Source organism: Barbus barbus, assembly GCF_936440315.1.
Source record: "Barbus barbus genome assembly, chromosome: 33".
Taxonomy (NCBI): domain Eukaryota; kingdom Metazoa; phylum Chordata; class Actinopteri; order Cypriniformes; family Cyprinidae; genus Barbus; species Barbus barbus.
In genome coordinates, this window is record NC_136761.1 from 10906114 (window position 1) to 10931607 (window position 25494).

The 25494-nt window shown below is 37.2% G+C and overlaps 2 protein-coding genes across 2 annotated transcripts; both read left to right on the forward strand.

The window, feature by feature from the left end:
- The first annotated feature begins 1388 nt into the window (after window positions 1-1388).
- LOC306852997 (seipin-like) lies at window positions 1389-19355 on the forward strand. Its single transcript, XM_079390139.1, has 11 exons — window positions 1389-2381; window positions 2485-2573; window positions 5738-5776; window positions 13761-14435; window positions 15381-15462; window positions 16427-16570; window positions 17030-17164; window positions 17316-17413; window positions 17561-17690; window positions 18269-18338; window positions 18780-19355. The coding sequence occupies exons 4-11, from the start codon at window positions 14176-14178 to the stop codon at window positions 19022-19024; spliced, it is 1164 nt and encodes a 387-aa protein (XP_079246265.1). The 5' UTR covers window positions 1389-2381; window positions 2485-2573; window positions 5738-5776; window positions 13761-14175; the 3' UTR covers window positions 19025-19355.
- A 601-nt stretch (window positions 19356-19956) lies between these two features.
- Window positions 19957-24655, forward strand: LOC306853431 (inositol-trisphosphate 3-kinase B). The gene is made up of 8 exons (XM_079390831.1): window positions 19957-20018; window positions 20328-21213; window positions 21718-21802; window positions 21942-22155; window positions 22785-22989; window positions 23357-23458; window positions 23868-23939; window positions 24202-24655. Exons 1-8 carry the CDS (start codon window positions 19999-20001, stop codon window positions 24418-24420), a joined length of 1803 nt encoding a protein of 600 aa, XP_079246957.1. The 5' UTR covers window positions 19957-19998; the 3' UTR covers window positions 24421-24655.
- Window positions 24656-25494: the final 839 nt, after the last annotated feature.

Sequence of the window (25494 nt, forward strand, 5' to 3'; positions counted from 1 at the left end):
GGGGTGCCTGTCCTCTACCACGTTCCCCCACACCTCTCAAATGAGGCCCACGACCACCTCTCAGAAGGGGTGCCTGTCCTCTACCACGTTCCCCCACACCTCTCAAATGAGGCCCACGACCACCTCTCAGAAGGGGTGCCTGTCCTCTACCACGTTCCCCCACACCTCTCAAACGAGGCCCACGACCACCTCTCAGAAGGGGTGCCTGTCCCCTGCCATTCCTTTGACCAACACGTCTTCCTCCCACCACTGCTTGACCTCCATTGTGACCTGGATCACCTGCTGGCTCCATGTTACGTATCACTATGCTCTTGCAATTGGATCCCAATCAACTCTTTATATACTCATTCCACAATGTGCACTCAATCATCAGTAACAAGTTGGCAGAATTGGACAAGCAATTACAAGGGCCTGCATCTATACAGTGCAGTACTGTCAATACTGTAAATAGTCTGAAAAGGTGGTACAGTATTTGGGACCATAGACACATTGTCTGATGAAGCATTATGATAAAATATTAGGCTACATCCATGGATATTGTAGTCTAATTGGTTCATGCTCCACGCTAATTGGTGACAATGAATCTCGTTACAGTATCTTGAAACTTTCATGATTTAAACATAAATTTATGTTATTTACGTTTCCATACAACTATGCATTAAGAGAAATGCAACAGAGAAATGAATAGACACTCTTTTGAAATGTATTGTGTGAATTGCCTTTTGAAATAGCAGTACTTTGATGTTAAGTTTTGTCATATTAAACAGGTGATTTTTGTTGAATGAACAAATGATCTCAGTTTTATGTGTATTGTATCCAAGCAATTGAGAAAAAGGTTAGTTTTAAAAAATTTGCATTTTGATTATTGGTTGTGAGTTTTGTGTCTATAGTTGTGAAAAATGACATCAAGGTTCTGAAAATAGTAGCAAAGTGATTGTAAAAAACTGTAGTATGAGCACTGAGAGTAGATTGAGCACATGGTCCCAGCTGGGTAAATGTGTGTTGGCTTTTGTTTAAATAGTGTATTGATCATTTAGAGGCAGCTTCCCTTTTTTTTTTTTTTTTTTTTTTTTATCTAGGCACTGTTTTAACTCGCTCTTCCAAAAGTAATTAAAAAAAATATGGGAAAATGTGGTATGTTAATTTAAAACATAATAACTTTAGATTACATTTAGGTAGTGTGTAATGGTGCATTGCATTTGTTTAAGATTAGTTGTATTGTATATGACTAAATATAGATAACAGTGCTCAGTTTAATCTGGTCGATGTACGTGTGATGATATTACGCAGCGCCTGAAAGTAGTTCTCAGCTAGGTAACTAGTTATGATATAGCTGGGGACTACTTTCAGGCGCTGCGTAATATCATTGCGCCTGCAGCACCCATGGTACGGCAGCAAAGTTCCTTGATTATTACGCCGGAATGAGAGTATAGTTCTTAGCCATATCGGCCTACAAAATCGCAACTTTTCATTTTCCGTCGGTCTTAGTACACGATGTAACTACAGAAGAGTCAAGCTTTAAATAGGAAAATTATCGAAACTCTTTGCTCATTTTTGAGCGCGATGCGAATGGTTTAATCCGATTCAATGATCTATGTATGCTAAACTAAGGTAAAAGTGCTACCGCCAGACTCCGAGATCGGCTGAATGCATTCAAAAACGGTCAAACTCAACTGTTTAACTCTAGGGGAGTTGTAAAATGAGCCTATTTCCAAAAAAGTGGAGTGTTCCTTTAAAGAAAACGTATTGTATTGACCCCGTTTACTTTCTAAATGCATGTTTCTGGTCTTGTGTTATTGCAAAGAAAAATAAACGGTGTGCCATTGGTGGTTTTTAAAGGAATAGTTCACTGAAAAATGAAAATTTGCTGAAAATGTACCCTCAGGCTATCAAGATGTAGATAAGTTTTAGCATTACATCACTTGCAATGGATGCTGTGCAGTGAATGGGTGCCGTCAGAATAAGAGGCAAAAATATCTGATAAAAACATCACAATAATCCACAAGTAATCTACGCCACTCCAGTCCATCCATTAACGTCTTGTGAAGTGAAAAGCTGTGTTTAATATCCATAATAATGCTTTCTCCAGTGAAAAAGTCCATTCCCTGTTGTTCTCTCACATCAAAATCCATCAACATATTTGTTTAAAACTGTTTTTGATGATTTATGCTTGTAAATGGTGCATATTTCTTTGCATATTGATCTGTACATAGTCCTCTCCTGATTCAGGCAAGATGATTTTTTCACTGGAGGAAGCAGTATTTTGGATAGAGGGCTTGTATTTAAACTGGAAACATCTTGATCTATTTGTGATCTATTCTCCAAAACTCTCCTTTTTGAGATTAATGACGAGAAACAAACTCATTTTGGATGCCCTGAGGGTGAGTGGATGTTAAGGAAATTTTCTTTTTTGGGTGATTTATTGTTTTTATCAAAAATGTCCTGACTTGCTCTAAAATGACTTTCCTTTTTGTTTGACGTCAGAACAGCATGGGTGGAGAAAGTAGTCCAACATGTTTCAGGCACTTGTCTCCAGCCACCTGTCTGCTATGAGCAGTGATGGCCACATGGAGGTACATATTTGGCTGTTTTCCTCCTTATAGAGGTATAATTATCAGAGAGGTTTCAGTTGTGTGTAAGATATTTTGAATGTTGGAATTGTTCAGAAATGAAGAAACAGAAAATGCAGTGTCCCGAAGCTCTGTGCTTAAAGACAACATGAAATGACGTGGCACTATTTTAATGCACATTCTTGATCTTATTGTGCATGATTCACTGGTGCATGATATTCCAAATAGAAAAACTGTAATCTTTGTAATCTGTTTTCAAAATACAATAACAATATAATAACTTGCTCTACTTTTTAAAAGATACTGTATATGCCATATGCTTTTATGCTGGATTTTATGTTTTGACATTGTTTTAAATGTAGACTATAAACAATGTATGTACAATGCATATGCATATATTTATTGTAAATTTAAAATATCTCATCTATCACAGATCTGTTTAAACACAAGCTGTTGTAAAAGGTGTTTAGGTGGATTTCTTGAAAAAATACACCACAGCGGTAAACGCAGTTTATTGTATAATTTCAGCAAAAACATTTTCTGTCGTAATGAATTTTAAAGCTCTGCTTTTTATCCATTCAGTCAAAATGTCAACATATCAGATAGTGTAATGAAGCAACAAATTTCATATTAGAAATTATGCGGAATTCCATTTGTGTGAAGAGAGCAAACGGGATTAGCATGTGCTAATGAGCGTTTGATGAGCCAAACAGGAAGAATTCAGGCCAAATTATTTGTGCTTGGCATTGGACACAGATGCATATCATTCTAAAATGAGTACAAGCGGCCAGTTAGGCCATCAGAACTCCTGAAGAGACAGACTCAGAGGACCCTATAAAATAATAAGTGTTACATCAGTACAGTACATGCCGCAAAATAATATCAGTGTCTCCTCTTCAAGGTTGTAGTACTACTTTGAAGGAGCCCAAATCACTCACTCGCTCAGACTGCAACATCAGCTCATCTATAGGACGACTTCTGAAGGATCAGATGAGAGACAGTCCTTCAGGGTTTGAATGAAGAGAGCGAGAGAGAGAGAGATAGAGAGTGCAATCTGCCCCACCGCTGGTATCAAATGACCTTCACTGCGCAAACATATCCATCTGTTGTGTCTGCAAAGACGATGACAGACAGCCAAATAGTGTCTTATAATTAAGTAAAAATGAAGCAGACATCAAACACTTAACGATCCATCTCCTTTAATGTCTGTGCAGGCATTTACAGGATTTTACTAGCAAACGCTCCTGAAGGACAGACACCCAGCCAAACATCTATGAGCATTAATAATGTATTGATAGTTTTTTTAAAAAGATAACATACAGTGTTGTGTTTGTAATGATACATTTGCCATATTTACTATCACAAATGATGAATACAGTAATTATTTCTCATTTCAGCTGGTACTCAGACTCTTTTTGAATAAAAGAGTTTGACAGACGTTTTCTGTAAACAGAAATTCAACTGAATTACAATTTCTCAGTTCAGCAGAGCTGTCTGTCAAAGTTTAATACAAAGTGAATTGTCTTGGCAAGCTTGAAAAGTCTTTTTTGCTTTCACTAATTAGCCAAAAAATATTTGTGCGGCGTGCATTTGCTGATTGAAGAATTTTGATGTTTTTGCACAATGATAAAAACACACAGAACAAGAACAATTGGCAGTAATTTCCAGAAAAATGAAAGCCACGCTCATCTAAATGCTGTCATGAAAGGTTTCACTGTCATTAGGCGGACATGATGGACACTCCAGTCAGAGTTGGCAGGGCATTTTATGAAACATGACATATGACCTTTAAACGGGAGCTTATATTAATCAGAGGCTGAATGAATGCATGTAAACTCATTAACAACGTTTGGCCTTAGCTACATATCTGATCCCTAAGCTTTTTCTCATATCCATAGGGGAGACGTAGAAACATAAGAAAAATAAATTTGTATAATTAATACAAATGCAGAAGAGTAGATTTTATAGTAGACTATAGCAGAGCGCTTAAGATTGCAAAACTCTCTGCATGATTCTAGAGTTGTTGGTTGGGTGTTTTTCTGTTGCTAAGGTTTTCTGAGTGTTCTTGCTAAGTGGTTGCTAGGGTGTTCTGAGTGTTTGCTTATAAAGTTAAAAGAGCCCACCCATGTCTCAATATTATTCTGGTCTTGGGTCAATTTAAGTCTATGGCTCAGGGGGTCTCGGCAAACTTCCAGGGGGGCCTCAAATGACTGTGGTTTTTATTTAAAAAGACAATTCACCCAGAAATGATTTACTCACCCTCAAGCCATCCTAGGTGTATATGACTTTCCTCTTTCAGACAAATACAATTGGAGTTGTAATGTAAAAATTTCCTGGTTCTTCCAAGCTTTATAATGGCAGGGAATGGTTGTTGAGATTTTGAAGCCCAATATAGTGCATCCATCCATCATAAAAAGTGCTCCACACAGCTCCACGGGGTTAATAAATACCTTTTGAAGCAAAGCGATTTCAATATAAAGCCAAGAGGAGACTAGTTTTCCTTTGCTGTAAACGAAACTTGGTTCTCACGAGACTAGCATATTCTCACCAGAGCTTATGCTACGCCTACTTCCTACGTCATCTGCTGGAACGCCACTCTCTCGTGAACGTGCATACGACAGTTAGCGGAAGCTAGAGATTACGGTTTATAAATATGGATATTTTACACAAAGGCATCGATTCACTTCAGAAGGCTTTTATTAACCCCCCAGAGCTGTGTGGAGCACTTTTTATGATGGATGGATGCACTTTATTGGCCTTCAGAATCCGAATACCCATCCATTGTCATTATAAAGCCGGAAAGATTCAGTATATTTTTAATATAACTCTGATTGTACTCACCTGAAAAAAGAAAATCATATACAGCTAGGATGGCTTGAGGGTAAATGAGAGTAAATCAAGAGGTAATTTTCATTTTGGGGTGAAGTAGCCCTTTAAGAACCAACACCTGGTTAATTTATGTGGTCATTTAAAGTGTATTTTTTTTAGACCTGGAAGAGTGAAGTAAACTTTTCTAATTGTAATATTTTTTGTGATTACGTGAAGCTAACCACACTATTTGAGCCATCATTCAGTTTGAGATATGGATTTCAAACAACACTGAATCACATTCACTTTTCATTGTATTGACAAAAAACCCACTTTTTATGTTTTTTGGTCTTCCACAGAAGGACGTCTTACAGAATAGTATACGGAACAACATAAGGGTGAGTAAATATAAAATTTTCAGTTCTGGGTGAATTATCACTTTAATATTTGACCACTAATAAGTGAATCCTGCTACAACTATTAGATCAGATACAGAAGAACGAATCTGGCAGCCTGTAATTTAGTAGGTAAAACTACAGGTTGAGTTTCCATACCTGAAATGTTCTTCCTTTGCATGAGATGTATTTGGTTTTAATGGAGACTCAGCTGCTGGGCTCAACACTGATCCAGAATGATTGACAGCAGTGTTAGCACTGCCCACATGTCATTTACATTTATTCACTCCCATTATGCATGCCTGTCACTATGCATCGGGCTACAATTAATGCTGTGTGTGTGTGTGTGTGTTTTTGTTTGTTTGTGAGTAAGATTATTTTGTGCAAGTATGCATGCATTTGTGTGTGTGTGTGTGTGTGTGCGTGCATGTTTATGTGGTTTGAGGACACAAATTTGTATAATGACATGGGTATGACAGAGGTATTACAATATGAAGGTGGTTTATGAGGACACTGCCTATGTCTCCGTAATTCAAAAGGCTTAAAAAACATAATAAATGGTGTTTTTTTTGAAAATCTAAAAATGCACAAAGTCTCCTGTGAGGGCTAAGTTTAGGTGTAGGGCAATAGCACACACAGTTTGTTCAGTATAAAAACCATTACGCCTATGGAGAGTCCCCATAAACCACAAAAACCAACATGTGTGTGTGTGTGCACATAGACACTACTTTATCATCGCACAAAAGAGCAACAGATGACTACTTCATTCAGTGGGAATGACCCAAGACTCGATATGATGTCATCCACCTGCAGGTGGGCGGCATTGCATCGTTCTCGAGGGCTGTAGATTCATTTCTTCTCCTATTATTGTCATTAATCCAGCACTGTGCACCGAGCCAAGCTTGCAAAGGCAAAAAACGTGTGTGTGTCTTTGTCTGAACGCGTGAGTCAGAGCATGTGAGTGTATGGAGACCATAGCCGGCAGATGGCCACCCGGAAGGGCTTCATCTCTGGCCTCATTGGCTGCTCACATCACAGGCTTGCTGGGATATAAACACACCTGAGCCAAGCTTCTCTCCCTCTGACTGCAGCGAGAACAATTGTTGTTCTGTAAACCACATTGTTGTGTCAGTATTATTATTTCTAATGTGTGCACTTTGAAGAATAACAACAAATAAACCCAGTAATCCAGTTAGATTTCTCGTCTGAGGTTCATGTACGTAATAAGCTCTAATCACAGATCAGTGGGATAAATAAAAAACCTAGAAATACCCAGGCATATGGTGTTTGCCCCATGTTTATTAGACTGGATCTGCTTGCCTATAATTCTCCTGGAGTTTACAGCACCTTGTTTTGCCTCCCAGACTTATTGTTGAGTATGGAAAGCCTGGTGACACCTGGTCTGGGTGTTTGCTTGCTGGGGCAGAAATAATCAGCATGTTGTCAAGCTGAAGCAGGACTCGGCAGAAAGATCAACATCTTTGGTGTCAGACGGGCGATGAGACACATGCTGTTCCCTTTAATTTCCTTTGTCTAGGGATCTTCTCGGTCTGATAACCCCTCTAAAAAAGGATAAATTAACCATATTTAATATTTTTTAATATTTAATTTAATTTAGGGACAGTACATAATACATAGCAACATGTAAAATTGCATGTACTTTTCATCCGTAGTCCTCTTTTGCTCTTTTGATTCATGTCTTTTTGTCTATATACATTTAATACATTTATGTTTTTTTTTTTATTTGGTTAGCACATTAATTCTGGTTGGATGCTGCTAAATTAATTAATATATAAGATTAATTTGTAGTCTCATACAGTATATGCATTTATTTTAAGGAAAATAAACAGACAGTGTATCTCAGAAATACATAAATAAATTTTGTGCACTGCTGTATTATTTTATGTTTTTGAGAGAAGTCTTATGATTGCTAAGACTGCAATTATTTAATCAAAAATACAGTTAAATAAAGCAATATTATGAAATAACATTGCAATGGTTACTATTTGATTATATTTTAAAATGTAATTCATTCCTATAATGCATTTTGAATTATTAATGCATAATGAATTTTTAGCATCTTTACTCCAGTCTTCAGTGTCACATGATCCTTCAGAAATCATTCTAATATCCTGATTTGCTGCTCAAGAAACATTCCGTACCTTCAATGTTGAAAACAGTTGTGCTGCTTAATATTTTTGTGCAAACTATACATTTTTGATTCTTTGAAAGAACCGCATTTATTTTAAATAAAATTCTGTTGTAACATTTTAAATGTTTTTACTGTCACTTTTGATCAATGTAATGCGCTCTTGCGGAATAAAAGTGTTCATCTCTCAAAAAAAAAAAAAAAAAAATCATCCTGGCCCCAAAATTGTTTTCAAAATTAGCGTGCCTTAAAATTTTAACAAAAAAAAGTAATATAAGCTTCAGGTTTCCATTTAATTCTTTTTGAATTAAAAGCCTTGGTAAACCTGTTCTGTGTGAATAGAATTTAAATATGTAGTAGTAAATATGATTTTAATTGCACTTTCAAAGTGTCCTGGCGAGATTGCTAATGGGGAGTTTTGGGGCTGGACTATTTCTTTGGCTGGCCAACAGCAGACTGGAGTGTTGAACACTTCATCTTTACAGAAGACTCCTGTTGTCTTCGGAGCAATTGAAGGTTTTGAAAGCCCAGGTAAGGTCTTATATAAATGACCTGTCAATAAATTGCCACCTTGCTTCAAATTGATCAGAAATGGCGAAATGACCTGCTTAGGCCCGAAACATACTCTATGCGAGTATGTGATCGCAAATGCTTCTAGCTATGCAAGCTCAATTTCATGCACCATTGAGCTCTGAAATGTGTCAGAACGCAGTTTATAATGCAACACAAGTACACGATGCATTCACAGCTTTGCCTCAAAGAGTGCTACTGTGGCGTTTAGCATTTGCGTAAACTGTCTCAGTCAGATTTTTCTTTCAAGAACAAACATAAAGTACGTACACTGGATCAGCGAGCTGGCAATACTTTGGTTATGCATTCATGTCTATGTATGCTTGAGTGCTTCCTTGCATTTGTGAGCTGTCAGATAGCATTCCCTTCGTACTGTGTGCTTCAAGTGCAAAAGTTGACAAAAATACTGGGATTATGAAATGCAGTGCATTCAGAACCGTAATTAGAGCAGATAAAATGACAAAATAGCTATGTTTTTTCAGTGATTCGAACACCCATTTTCCCCAGTGTCACAATAGCGCAACTGTCAGACAAGGGCTGGTTAATATAGAGCAAGGACAGAAGAGAGAGATGGATAGAGAGAGATTATGAGGCGTGGTAAAGAGAGTAGAGGTCACTGATGGCTTTATTACTGTAGTGTAATAAGAAATCATCCGGATGGAAAGAGGACACCTGCCATGGTCTCGTATAAAACCTTCACACAAGCTCCCAAAATACAATAGCGGATTTAGCCTATCTAGATCCAATAGAATGTTGCTGGAAATAACTTGAACTGATTATTTACCTTTTCATTTAAAGAGCCAGTGAAATTGGTTTTGTGGTTTTTGGATGTTGGCTTTGAGTTTATGGCAGATTCTGTTTTTGGCAGAATTGTTGTAATTCAGCCACATTGGAGGGTTTGAGCATGAACCGCCTTTTTAAGGTCATGCCACAGCATCTCAATAGGATTCAGGTCAGGACTTTGACTAGGCCACTCCAAAGTCTTCATTTTGTTTTTCTTCAGCATTCAGAGGTGGATTTGCTGGTGTGTTTCGGATCATTGTCCTGCTGCAGAACCCAAGTTCGCTTCAGCTTGAGGTCACGAACAGATGGCCGGACATTGTCCTTCAGGATTTTTTGGTAGACAGCTGAATTCATGGTTCCATTGATCACAGCAAGTCTTCCAGGTCCTGAAGCAGCAAAACAGCCCCAGACCATCACACTACCACCACCATATTTTACTGTTGGTATGATGTTCTTTTTCTGAAATGCTGTGTTACTTTTACGCCAGATGTAATGGGACACACACCTTCCAAAAAGTTCAACTTTTGTCTCGTCAGTCCACAGAGTATTTTCCCAAAAGTCTTGGGGATCATCAAGATGTTTTCTGGCAAAACTGAGACGAGCCTTTATGTTCTTTTTGCTCAGCAGCGGTTTTCGTGGATGCAGGCCATTTTTGCCCAGTCTCTTTCTTATGGTGGAGTCATGAACACGGACCTTAACTGAGGCAAGTGAGGCCTGCAGTTCTTTAAATGTTGTTGTGGGGTCTTTTGTGACCTCTTGGATGAGTCGTCGCTGCGCTCTTGGGGTAATTTTGGTCGGCCTGCCACTCCTGGGAAGGTTCACCACTGTTCCATGTTTTTGCCATTTGTGGATAATGGCTCTCACTGTGGTTCGCTGGAGTCCCAAAGCTTTAGAAATGGCTTTATAACCACAGGGCCATGTGGGTTTGGATTTTGTTTTCCCTTCATAAAAAAAAACCCTTCATTTAAAAACTGCATGTTGTGTTTACTTGTGTTATCTTTGATTAATATTTAAATTTGTTTGATGATCTGAAACATTAAAGTGTGACAAACATGCAAAAAAATTAAAAATCAGGAAGGGGGCCAACACTTTTTCACACCACTGTATATTATTGTGAATGATTCATCCATGTATATTTTATTTTTACATGTAAATTATATGTCATAGCTAGATCTTTTGGTGAAAACAAGATAACTTAAATCACTTAGTTAGCTCCTTAAATCATATACTTTCATATTTAAGGAATATACAGAAGAAAAGATTTGTCGCTACTTCCATTTCATCATGACTTTAAGAATATTTAAATTTATCTTGTTAAACTTTTATGTAAAATTTACATTCTTTTTCTTGCAGAAAGGCAACAAAAAAAGACTGCTGCATTTGTAATAACCTGTTTTTTAAATTTCACTGTGAAAATATCGGATGCAACAGTGATCTCTACAGGTCAAAAGAAGTACAACACATCTGCTCTGTTTTAATGACTTTCAAATGAATGGAGACAGATACCTATTTTTAACATCTGAGTGCATCAAGGGTGAGATCAAACAAGAGGTACGCTTTAAGTCAAAAGAGTTAGCTAAGACCGATAATGGTGCAGACACCTGTCAATCAAAGGGTCAGATCCACATGTGAAGAGAACACCTACAGCCGCTACCCTTCACTTCACCTGAGCAGAACTGTGGCTCTATACCAAAACCTAGTGAGCTGCCTTGCTAAGGCTAATTGACAGCTTTATAAGGCAGCATCCTGAACAGTATGGTTTTAACATGTTGCTAAGATAACAATGCACTAATAGACTAATAGACATTTTTAAAGTTAAATTCAATGGAAAATGCCAAGCTCCCCTGTTACTTTGTTCCACTATTACCCCCTGTCCGACACCCCTGTATGGGGGTGTTAACTGATGGGAAAAATTAACTTATTCGGCCTTGTTTCTACATGACCTGAAGCGGGTTTGTTGTGGTACCTATATCTGACGTGACTGGATTGTGTGTGGCTCTCATAACTGAATAACAAATTAAAGGAACACTTCACCCAAAGATGAAAACTTCATTACCCTCAGAACATCTAAGATGCAGATGTTGTTTCTTTATCTGAACAGATTAAGATAAATGTTGCATTAAATCACTTGCTCAACAATGGATCCTTTGCAGTGAATGGGTGCCATCAGAATGAGAGTCCAAATAGCTGCTAAAAACATCACAATAATCCACAAATAATTGCAACATATTACGACCCCAGTCCATCAATTAATGTCTTGAGAAAAGGTGTGTTTCTAAGAAAAAAAAATTTTTTCGGCTAAAATATCAGAACTCTGTCTGTATTTTGCTTTCAATGGTGAAAAAGTCATCTCATCTGAATCAGGAAAGAAATTTGCACAGATATTATATTCCAGATATTATATATTCAGATATTATAAGCCAAAACCGTTCTAAACAAATATCTTGGTGGATTTTGATGTAAGAGGACAACAAGGGGACTTTGCACTCGAGGAAGCTTCATTATGGATTATTTTGGCCAGAAACAACAGTTTAAAGTTAAAATGCCATAATGACAAATTTCTAGCATATAAACACACAGCTTTACGCTTCACAAGATGTTAATTGATGGACTGGAGTCGTGTGGATTATTTATAATTATTGTTTTTGTTTTTTTATCAGCTGTTTGTCTCTCATTCTGGAGGCACCCATTCACTGCAGAGAATCCATTGGTGAGCAAGTGATGTGAAAGCAAGTGAAATCTGTTACTATGAAGAAACAAATTTTCATAACCTAAGAATGAGTACATTTTCAGTGAATGTTAATTTTTGGGTGAACTATTCCTTTAAGGAAGTCATTTAATCAGCTTTGCCCTTTTTGAAGCTATTTTGTACAAATACAAGTGACCTTATGCTATATGGTAAAGAGCAGCATGAACAATCTTTCTGGCATCTTCTGTTGTGGTGTAATTCAGATTTCACATTAAAAATGTATGATGCATTGACCGACCAATCAGAATGAAGTAAGAATGATAGAACCTTAGTGATAGAACAAAGTGATAGAACAACATATTTCTGTAGTGTTGACAGCCACAGTGCAGCTGCATACTATAGCTTTACATATCTTTATCACAGAGTATGATTTGCAAATGAGTCATACCAGCATGAGGGGAGGAGGAGGGGAAGAAGAACTCTCATCTGCAGTCCAGTTCAGCTACACCTCTCTCCATTTTTACAAATTTAATTCCATCTCCATTTAAGTTTCAAGGAGTCATGCTTTAAATTTTCACTTTATCTCCCTTTATCATTCCATCAGAACAAAAGCACTATTCCACTTGGTGAAACAATTTGATTCACCTGCAAGATCCTTTTTTAAATATGTATGTAGGCCAGCAGTCTCTCTTTGGCAGGTCATTTGAAATCATCCACAAAATTCCTATCATCTCTCGCGCTTTCTCTGGCATGTGAAAAATCAATCCAAACGTGGCACCTTTTCAAGTGCTGCTCGTTTTAGACAAAAACACTTGCTTTAGGGGGAAAAAACTAAAGGAATACATTCAGACATTTGATACCGGTGTTCGTGTTACTGAAGATTACATAAACTACTAGATTTTTGTGTTTTCTAAAGGAAATGTAAGTGCTCTTTGCCATGCAAAACTCACTGCCCCAATGCTAGAATGTTGTGAGAGGTTGCTATGGCATTGCGTTGCGGTCGCTAAGGTGTCTTGCTTTGTTGCTAGGTAGTTATTTACTGTACCCAAGTCAAAAGAGCCAATTTTAGGTCTCAATGATTCAGCTTGAGTCCTTCCTTCAAAAGCAAACATCACTAACGTATTGCGTTTTCCATGAGCGCAACACCATTTTTACTAATACTAAAATAAACGCTCATTTAAATAATCATTTACAATAAAATCCTTCACCATAATCTCCTAATGAACATGCTTTACTGTAATACAGTTTGAGTTTGCTCACAAATGTTACTGAAAGGGTGTTTATTGCCATCTAGTGGAAAGAGATTCACATTACAAAAACATTTAATGGTGACACAATACTGAACACACAAGAGGGCTGTACACAAAATCTCCTTTTTACTTTGTGTGCAAAGCTTGTTACGTTCATGTAGGAGTAATTATGTGGGATACATTCAACTGAGCTGGAAACTCAGTGCCATAATAACAGGGTGCATGTGTGTCCTCAAAGAGCTAATTGCCTGTAATTTTAGCATTTATTGAAACCTTGCATTGACCTGAGCTACTGTGCTCGGCGGCTTTTAAAGTCGCATGTGTCTTGGGTGCATCCAATGGATTTGTGGTTGCATGGTAAACTTGAAATGGTTATTGCGTATCCGGCCTTGCAAACCATTTACATGCATACAATCCTCACAAAATGATAAATGACAACTGTTTCTGCTTGGTTTAATAGCTGTTACTAATTGTGTTTTAGGTCATCTAGATTGAAGATAGAAGGATTTGCCTTGGATATTTCATACCCTTTATATTTCCTAACAGCATTCCTTTTCCTGTTGCCTCACATGCTGGTCATGAGTCCCAGCGTCGTCCCACTGGGATCCAGCTATTCTTCGGACTGTCCATTTTTTCCAGGAACCGACAATGTCACAGTCTACTACTGCAGGAACATTTATTAAAAAGGGCTTGTTCATTGATTCAGAACATTTTAGATGAATCCAAGTCAGACGTCAGAGCTTCAAGGGCAGAGGAAGAATCTCACAGGAACTCAAGAACTGAACTGGTGGTGGTGGTGAGAAATTGGCAGCGTTTTCATGAGGAATGGGGCAGGTTTGGGTTATTTTGTATATAAACCAAAGACGCCAACAAGAGCTGAAATCGAAAGAGAAGAGGAAGTTGTGAAGGACTTTTCTGAGAACAACACTGGACCGTTTGTGAGAAATAAATCTCAGTAAACATGCAGCCCAATATGGAGGAGTTCGATTCAGAGGATTCTGGTGTTCAAGATGTGGGACCTGAAATCAACGGCCTGGTGATCCAGAGCCTGGAGACGATGTCAGTGCTGCTGGTCCGGATCAGACAGAAGCTTCTGGAAATGGCTGTTCTGATCTGTGTGATTCTGCTGGTGTTCTGGGTGGCTGTATTCCTCTATGGCAGTTTCTATTATTCCTTTATGCCCACGGCCAATTTCATCACACCTGTCTACTTTTTCTACAGGTGAGGTGTTTACAGGTACCCAGCAGAATATGCCACCTTAAATCATTTTCTTAATCAGGATTTCATCTTGTTTTCATGTTTTTTAAGCATAGGCCTAAATGATTAAATATCTTCTTAAAAGAAGAAAACACATTTTTCTAGTCCCATTCACAAAATCATTATTCATGATTAAGCATTAACCTCACAAAAATGATATGCATTAAACAGACAAAAATATATAGTTTTAAAAGCAGGGTTTTTTTGTAAGTCACGTTATATAAAAGTGTCTGCTAAATGAATAAATGTTAATGTAATAATTTAATGTAAAAAAAAAAGACAATGTATCAAAAAAAGTTTGCATAGGTGTATTTGTTGAGTATTTAAGACTTTTATGGCTCATATAGTGTGGTGTAGTATAATATGGAGCTCACACTCGAGGAGGATAAGAAAACACCTCAGTTTTATTCAGAGGCCCAACTGTGCCCAAAATATACAAGTAGGTTGAGTTGCTGATATTTATTTGGCCAAAAAGTAAGAGCTTGGTTTAAAAGCTGTTACTAATTGTGTTGCATTCAATTGTGTTTGATGTAGACCAAGATAGGATTTTTCTTGGATATTTCATACAGTTCATCTTGAAATATTGCTAATAATATAAATGTTGTTCTTTATCTTTAGAAATATCAGTAAAGGAAGACATTTTTAGATTTATACTAACAGGCCTACTTGCTAAAAATGTATAAACTGTCAACTACAGAAGGCATAGTAGATTGAGTACAATATTTTTTCATCATGTTGATGATTCAGATGTAGTTGAAATGAGAATATTTTTTTAAAAGACACCTTGTCAGATGGTAACAGGTTGTAAAATATTCACACAATCAGCTGCAATTCATCAGAGGATTGAGTGTGGTAGTTGTTGATGTTTGTCATCTGCTTGTTCATGTCAAATGTGTTTCTGATCAGCAGGACTGATTGTCCATCTCCTCATCACACTGTGTGTTCTTTCCCTGTGGCTAATGTCTCTTTACTGAAAAATGGAAAGCATCAGGTAATCATCCTTGATCTCATCCTTGCATGGTTTCTTAATTTTAACCAAACTTTATTTTAAAGTTCTTTTTTGATTATCTTTTATTGCTGAGTTTAGTATAGTAGTAGGCTATGCAATAAGTGTTTCAAATACTAGCATGCTACATTGTTGTCAAATGTTGTCACTATGGCATATTTATTTCCATTTATGTTCAGTTATATTGGTAATAAATACATTTATTTTGCATCTATCCAGTTTTGTGCAAAAATTACTTTTTGGCAGTCTGATCAAATAAATCGGGAGAAAATTGTTAAAAATAAAGGTTGACATCACTTTACTTAGTGTATTATACACTTAGCTCAGGTTGCATGCTGTGGACAAAGAATATTTGCATTCTATGCACAGCGGACATATTTAAAAAAAAAAATGTTTTAGAAGTATATTATCTCTTGTGAAAAATAAATATACTAAATACATTGATTTCATGCTAAGTCTACTACATGCATGTACTTAATAAAAATACCCTGCAGTTGTACTTTCAGTATACTAAACTGGTGTACTTTAAGTCTGATAAATTGGAGCAACTAGTTTTGTACTTCATGCACTTTAATTGTGCAAAAGTAATGCTGAAGTCCAACCGAAGATATACTGAAGTATATTTGATTGTGCTAAAGTGGAACTATTGCAAGTATACTTTAGGTACTTAAAGACATTTAAAGACCAATATTATTCAAAAATCATACAATCCTCATCAATAGTAACATTAAAACACATTTTATGCTTAATATTAAGAAAGTGCATTTTGCACAAGTAGAACTCCAAATAAAGTTTAATTATCATTATTATATCAGCAAGTCTTGAGCAACATGTCAGTAAATCTGTTAATAGATTTGAACTATACTTAGTTTGAAATGAATGTACTTTAAATATATTGCTTTTTTACTAGAGATTGCAATGCTGTTTTTCTCTTTCCTGCCTACTACAGGTAATGACATATGGTCAGCCATATCAGATCACGCTAGAGCTGGAAATGCCTGAGTCTCCAGCCAATCAGGAGCTGGGAATGTTCCTAATAAAAATTACTCCCTATTCTAAAGCTGGTCAGATTGTTGACATATCAACACGTTCTGTAAGTATGCAAACGAGGAGACGGGTACACATAGAAAAGCTATCAAATGTTTGCTTCTTGTTAGATTACACACAGTATTATGTAAAATGTAAATTATTCAACCAGTCAAATTCATTTAATGCTTAAAAGGAATAGTTCACTCAAAAATTACATTTCTGTAAGCATTTACTCACCTGTACTCACATTATTCATGTCAAATGGCTTCAAGAGACTTTGAATGTAGGACAGAAGTCATCGTGCTTTTCCATAACAGAATTTTCATTTGCACATGAAATTTCCTATTAAGTAAGTGTTGCAAAATGTAGGTTCGCCAGGGCGAGACTTGTTATCTTTCTGAACCCGTTTAGAACATTTTGTTTTCACAATGCATCTATGGTATCTTGTCAGATTGACTCCCATTTTCTCTCTCTCTCTCTCTCTCTCTCTCTCTCTCTCTCTCTCTCTCTCTCTGTGTCTCAGGCAATGCTCCATTATCGCTCCTCTCTTCTTCAGGCTCTGGGCACAGTGGTCTTCTCCCCCATGCTGTTAACAGGAGCGTCGGAGCAGAAGCAGTCAGTCATAGTGGAGCTGTACTCTAAATTCAAAGATGATTCTGTGAGTGATGGTTCTGAACGCCCTAGCAACCACATAGAAACTCTACAAAAATAATTAGAACACCTTTAGCAGCTTATCTACAGTATAAGAGAAGTGGAACTAAATTTTGAAGCTCATTTAGTATATTTGTCTCTCTCTTTTCGCTGTTCAGTACAACCCCACTGTTGGAGCCGTCATTGAGATCCATTCCCAGCATATTCAGATCTACAGGGCTCATCTCTACATCTTCGCTCACTTTAAAGGCATCAGGTTTGCGTTTGTGGATTCCTGTCTTTTTGCAGGGTTGCTTAAAAAGTCCTTACATTTTTCCATATTTTATTACTTTAAATAATGTGCTCTGTGTTTAAGATTCATCAAACAGATGATGGTCTTTACGAATCTCTCTGATCTGCACAGGTACCTGCTGTATCACTTCCCCCTGATATCAGCGCTGATGGGAGTGATGAGTAACTTTACTTTCCTCAGTTTGATCATCGTTCTCAGCTTCCTGCAGTTTAATCTGGGCGGTCACAGAACTCGTGGAAAGGTGCGCTGCTCTAAAATTGAGCATTTAATGTTCAATATATAAGACACTGGAAAAGGGCATACTCTTCAAAAGTATGCAAATGCAGATGTGAAGGCTTGTAAATATGTAATGCATTAATCATTAATGAGGCATTTCAAACCTCAGTACTCAAAGCAGTACAAATGTATGGAAGCTTGTTTTTGCCACAGGATAAAAAAATAAAGATAATTGTGACATTTATCTCTCAATTCAGACTTTTTTCATATAAACATAGAATTGCAAAATGGTAACTTACAATTCTGAGGGAAAAAGTCATAGATGTTGAGATGTAAACTCATGAGAAAAGGCTCAATTGTGAGAAAAAAAAGACCATTATATTTTAATGCCGCACTGATAAAATGCAATGCGCATTCGCTTTGTCTTATGTCCACATATTTGGATTGCATTGTGTGAAATCTAGCTTGCATACTTGATTTCATATACTTGTATACAGTATGTTATGGCCATTCTAGCCTTGAAATTGTCATTTTGTGTTTCTTCTGTGAATGTCTGTGTTAACATTTTTCATAGTGTTTTCCTTGCTTCTGGCTGTTATGCAGCAAGAAGAAAATGATGAACCAGATGACCTGAATGATAAGTCTGAACCCCAGGATGAAGGAAAGGCACCAGGTAAAATCTGGTTTATTCACTGAAATTTTAAAACCAATTGCAACCCATGTAGTAATTAAAAGGGTAAAATCTGATCATTAATTTTGGAAATTTACTTTACACTGGATGTAATATACAGAAATATAAATTTTATTAATTAAAAATTGTGAAAATTATCAGATAAAATCAAGAAAAAAAAATACCTGTATGACTTTGTTTCTTATGTAGAACACAAAAGAAGATATTCTGACCCCACTGACTTCATTGTATGAATAAATGGAAACATTTTTCAAAGTATCTTGTTTTGTGTTCCGCACACAAGGTGGAGAGAAAATTACTTTTTTAATTTTTGGTTTAACTACCCCTTTACTCATTTGCTAAACTAGCTTTTCCAATCTTATTGTTTTTTTTATGTTCATTGATCACTACAACACATTTGTTGGATTCCCCTCATTGTTATAGAAAGTTTCGACGCCATAGATTGCAATTCAGTGGAGGTAGAAGAATCCATTCCAGACGTGGGGGTGGAGGAGAGTGACGATGACTCCAGAGAACTCGCTGAAGATGAATCCACCTGTGAGGCTGGGGTTGGAGAAATGATTTTGAGGCACAGGCATTTGTCACAGGGCACGTTGCAGTCATCTCAAGCGTTAACAGACACCACAGATAAAACGTACTACCGTGTTGGTGTCTGTTCAAGCTGCTAGAGAGCGAATGGAGCCATCTGCTAAAAGAGGGTAAAGGTTAAGAAAAGCAAAGGCCACCCACTGGACTTCATAGATTTGGTAACAATGTCCTTGTTTTAAAAATGTGGACTTCATGCTAGCCCTAATCACTTGTATCATTATTGTAAAACAATTATCAAGACAACCACAAATATTCAGTATAGTAACCATTTATTGTCTACCAAATATTGACATAACCTGTATATCCAAAACTGACCTTTCTAGACATAGCCTTTGTTGTTCTTATTATTATATTCCACAACACTGAAAAGAGTGAGACTGTGCCAATAAATAGCCAAAGGGGGAGAATGTCATTTGTTTGTGGTTTATGTCTGGAAAATAACATTATTAATTTGCATTCATTTACATGTATTCCACTTTTTTCTAATGCAGAAACAACTAGAGAAATATCGGCTTGTGTTGCAAGAAGGAACTAAAGGATATTACTTTACTGAAATGTATTTATGGACATTTATAATGATTTTAACATGTAAACTTAATTTGAAAAATAAATACAATTTTATACTGATTTTATAAATAAAAATACTGCATAATAGTAGAGAGAATTTAAAAAGACAATTTGTGGCAAGCTGTATATCCACCAAAAAACAAGTACTTAAAAAAATAAAAATCGAAATCTGTAGTTTACTGTAAATGGTATAGCAAGTCACTAGGTTCAATTCCTGGGAAATTTGCATGCTGATAAAATAAATTCATCACAGCTGAAACCATCTACCACATGGAAACACATACTGTATATGACGCGTTATCGACACTAGAGAGTGTGGGCCAGCCGTCAGCCCAACCTCGAAGCACTCATTGTCAGATATGTTGTGGAAAACCATGATGTCACATTATGCAAAGCACTGCTGGAAAACGTTGACAGCAAGACTTTAAACTGGTGTTGAGTCTTTGGCGCTGAACTGCTGGTGGATTCAGTTTAACACACAGGAGTGATGAAAGATTGGCAACTCAGGTACGTGGGAGTATGTGCTTTTTCCCCCTACAAGTAATTGTTTTGAACTTTGTGCCATTTAGCACATGTGGGCTATTTCCTGGACAAGATGATGCTTATTTTTATCTATTTCTATAGGAAACCACAAGTGACGGCAATATTTTTTTAGACCGAGGCTTTGTATATGTCCAGGAAATTCCCTACATGATGTGCCTCTTTAAATATCAATATTATTAAGATATTGAATATTGTATTATGTTGTTAAGATGTCATCTGTTTATTCATCTGTTTTCCTTAGGTATGATTTATCAAATAATGATTTTGTTTAAGATTCTCTTCTAGGGCTCAAAATAACAAAATAGGAGTTCTATCCATTTCTGATGAAAATTTCCCACCCAGCGGCTTCATGAAAGACTTGGATTCTCCTCCAGAAAGAATGAGCACATTGTCAGAAAAGAAGAGCAATGGAAGTGATGGGGAGAGCATGAGAGATGCCATAGAAGAAAGGATTTTTGATTTCTCACCATCCTCAATCAATCAAAGTAATCATATCAAGAAAACTGGCTTCAGAGCCAGACCTAAACTGGCTTCTGCTCATGCCATCCTTTCATCCAAGCTAGAAGACCCAGAAGAAATGCAGACAAATGCATATGAGGAAGCAGAGGATATGAAACCAGAACCTCCAGAATGCATTTGCATGGATCCCCTACCAATTCCTACAAGAGAAACGACCAAGGACAAAGACGTAGAAGAGCAGAAAGTGAAAGAGAGGGTGACGGCAGGTGAAAATCTTGTTGAAGAGGGTTCAAAAGTGGCGTTGAATGCAGCAACTAGGAAAAGCCTGTGGAGAAGCAAGATAGAACTGAGGGAAAGGGTGAAGGAAGGGATGCGGGAAAGACTGGGAGCAAGTCTGGAGAGTATCGATGAGAGTAACGAGGGAGATTTCAGCAACAAACGACTGCACAGGAAGAAGAGTTGGGGTTCAAGACAGAGAAATGCACAAAAGCTTGGGTCATCACGGGATGGAGAACATTGTGTGGAGGAAAGTATGGAGAAAGATGGTGAGGAAAAATTAGTTCCACACCCGGTTCTCTCTCGGGTTCTCTTTCACTCCTCAGCTTCGTCCTCTTCTTCCTTCAACAACTCCTCAGCAGAAAGCGATGAGGTTTTCAGTGAAAATGAGGACACTGTTGCCAGGAGGCAGACCATGAAGAAGGTGAGTGGAATTTTGGGAAGGCTTAGAAAGCACAAAGCAGTTTATCTAGATTCTGCAGAATCTCTCAGGACCAGTGAACTGGTGTCAGGTTCAGTCTGACCTGTGGACTAACAGAAACTTTCTGTATTTTTTCGGTGCACTGAAATGTATAAGACAATTTGCATGATTCTGAAAGTTTACCCATAACATTGCGTATTTGAATAAGCTATTTGCATAGTACTGTAGACCGAGATAGGGCTAGAGTAGCATGTTACTGTCACATTTGCAATATTGCCAAAACAAATTCAACTTATCTTCAAATATCATACTTGATAAACATGCAATGTACCCCATATTGGACAAGCAGTGGGCAATGTCTATGGGTCTGAACAGTTTCACAATGGGTAGAGTATAACTGTAAAGCATGCACAAAATTATGAACAAAGTTGGAAAATGAAACCCAAAAAATTTTTTTTAAGGTACTGTTTGATCACTGCCACTAAATAGCTCCCATTTCTTTCCCAGTGTCGATCTTGGAGAACATTTTTGACCATGATGCAGTGGTCCAAACGTACACAAAGCTCATGGATCCAGCTAGCAGGACACCAAGGTACTCAGGATATTGACCCTAACCATACCTTCACTTTCTATCAAAATACATTGTAAAATAAGTTTGAATATTTCCTTTGTATCTGCCATGTCCATGACCAGTATTTCGAATGAAAATGAGATTTGTACGTTCTTTCTAGGTAACGTGAGGCTGAGTGAGGGTGGTGAGGTCCTGAAGAGGTTTTGTGAGGTGGAGGCCATCTGTCTACAGGCCCTCATGACTGATGCGCTCAGTCAGTTCGTGCCTCATTATTTCGGGCACATCAGTCAGGACGGAGAGCGATACATCCGACTAGAGGATCTGCTTAGTGGGCTCAAAAATCCTGTCATCATGGACTGCAAAATGGGTGTCCGGTAGGAAGGAACGAACCCAACAGCTTACCTTGCAAACACTGAATAATTTTTGACTTAATATATTTAGTTTAGACTATATTTGTTCACTTAAGCCACGATGGTTAGCAGAGTACCTCAAAGTGAGAGACAGACAATACTTTAAAATAATGGAATTTGTGGGTATGTTTTTATAATATCATGATGTATTTGCCTGCAATACAGAATATTAGTATTGCACGAATGTTCTAATAAGTGATACACCAGAATTTTGGGTACTTAAATCATTGGACGAAACGGTTACTTTTCAATTAGTGCTTCTCCAATTATGCATTCTGACCATGTGACGGACTATTTTGTGCACTCAACATGGATACTAACAGGTCAACATGTCAGCAGTGTGAACACAACACAACACCCTGAACAGCATACCGAGTTCTACTGTCCATTTATACAAATTTCTCTTTATTTGTTTGGTTTTCATTTAAATGAAAACTTCAGTTTGAGCGTTTCTGTAAATTAATTTCAGTGCATTTCTAGTTCTGATCACCAAATACCATTTTAGTTTACTACTCTATGCTTCATTGACCTTATAAACACATAATATTTGAACAATAATACAGAACCATCTGAACTCATGGCACTACTTGCAGGACATACCAAGAGGAGGAGATCATAAAGGCTAGGAGCAACGCCAGTGTACGCTCTGATATGTATCAAAAGATGGTGAAAGTAGATCCGGCAGCTCCCACTGCAGAAGAACATGCACAGAAAGGTGTAACGAAGCTGCGTTACCTGCAATGGAGGGATGACAGCAGTTCCACCTCTTCACTGGGCTTCCGCATAGAAGGCATAGTGGTACGAAACCTGAAGCTGAAGGCCAGGTCACACCAAGAATAATAAAAATACTATATAAGCACATGCTGCAGTTCTGTTGTCTGCCACTTTAAATGCTCAAGATCTTAAAAGCAGAATGGATTCTGATTGGCTGTCAATGCTTTCTGTCATTCATCAGCAAAAAAAAAAATAAATGTTGTGAAAGTGATTCTAATGATTTTGCTCCTCTATGCCATTATCATTATTTGTGTGTTGTGGACTCTGCTATTCTTTTCCATGTAAAACTATAACATTATAGTCATTGTCTTTGGTGTGAATGGACCTTGAACGACTTACTGGCCATTTATATAGATTATAACTGTCTCACAATTTTATTTTATTTTTTCAGATGGGGAACGGGAAAGTATTACGAGACTTTTACAAGACACGCACAGAAGCTCAAGTGATAGAAACACTGTTAAACTTCACCAGGAGGCAGGTTCACATTCTAGTGAGTGCACACCATTTCCTTATAAAGTTTACTAATTACTTTAGTCTCAAAAACTAACACAGATATAAATATTTCAGAAGTCAACATTCAGAAACAACTTTCCTTTCTGGCCTTCTTATTTTCCAAATAAATAATGCATCTGGCGATTCAGTTAGTTCCTAAAAGATCAAATTAAACCCACATATCCCATGTTTGCATATCTTGTTTTACCCTGAAATTTGTCACATTGTTGAAGTAAATTGGGTTGTGAATGCAAATTCATGTTGACTTTAAGCAGTATATTTTAGTATGCTCATATGACTATTATTCTACACAAAATATGCCTGCTTGACAATACAATTGGAATATCATAATAACAATTGCAGGTTATCTAAAATATGTCCTCTATTTGTAACTTTGTGTATCTCAGGAGACCTACGAATCCAGATTACAGGCACTGAACGAAGCACTCAAGGGGTCAAGCTTTTTCAACAGACATGAGGTTAGTGCGAAACTTTAAACTTCAGTTTTCTTCTATATACTACATTAATCAGTAATCAGTTTGAAGCCTTAAAAATCAGAAGAGAATTGCCATTTTGAGCTGTGGAATTGCTCTTGACAGACTTTTCATGTTTGTTCTACAATATAAATTATGCACATTTACCTCAAACATAAAATTTAAAGCTGTACAGCTCTGTTTTAATCTCAAAACACAGTTTATGGGAATGTGTTTTCCAGTCTGCCTCATAAACATCTTCTCACAGATCATAGGCAGCTCTTTACTTTTCGTCCACGACTGCAGCAGCAAAGCAAACATATGGATGATCGATTTTGGAAAGACCATCACAAACCCAGAGGATGTCCACCTGAGGCATGATATTCCATGGGTGGAGGGAAACAGGGAGGATGGGTACCTCGTCGGACTGACCTCCCTCATCACTCTGCTGGGGGAAGCCATCAAGCAAGCAGGGGAGCAAAGCTGAGAGGGACCTCATGTGTCCTCACATATACAGAGGATTTCATATTGGATCTATCAATAGACAACCACACAGTCTTTTGGGCATTACACATCTTTACAGGTCTATAAAGCTTTACAGTTAACAGTATTAATTAAGCAATTGTGTTGCTATTGTTCTTGCAGATGTTCTTGTGGATTTACTGTTTTACCTTTACCATTTTTTACATATAAAAGTTTGTCTATTAAATGTTTGATATGCTAAAAGTATTGTGTGTATTCTTTCTGTCCGATACCCAGCTAATGATCATCCAAAGGGACGGTTCACCCAAAAATTTAAATTATGTAATAATTTACTCACCCTCAAGTTATTCCACACTTGTATGAGTATCTTTCTTCTGTTGAACACAAATGAAGATATTTTGAAGAATGCTGGTAACTAACAGTTAACGGTAGCCTTTGACTTGCATAGTATTTTTTCCAACTGTTTGGTTACCAACATTCCTCAAAATATCTTTCCCTTTAATTATATTGTGCATATTTTGCTACAGAAATGCATAATATGTGACCCTGGCCTGGACCACAAAACCAGTCTTAAGTAGCATGGGTATATTTGTAGCAATAGTCAAAAATAGTATATGGGTCATAATTACCAATTTTAAGGATTATGTTCCATGAAGATATTCTGTAAATTTCCTACCGTAAATATTAAAACTTAATTTTTGATTAGTAATATGCATTGCTAAAAACTTAAAGGTGATTTCCTCAATATTTAGATTTTTTTTTGCACCCCCAGATTTCAGATTTTCAAATAGTTGTATCCTTTATTCAGCTTTCAGATGATGTATAGATCTCAATGCCCAAAAATGGACCCTTATGACTGGTTTTGTGATCCAGGGTCACGTATCTCAAATTGTGAAGCTTCTTGATGGGAGATGAGCTAATAAGCAATTGGACTTATGATTTTCACTTAGCAGAAGACTGAGAACACTGCAGACTAACTTTGCACACCAATCCATATCCACTAGTGACCAGATAACATTTACACTTGAAAGCAGACTCCTTTGACTTGGATAAGTTAGCAACCACCTACAACACCATA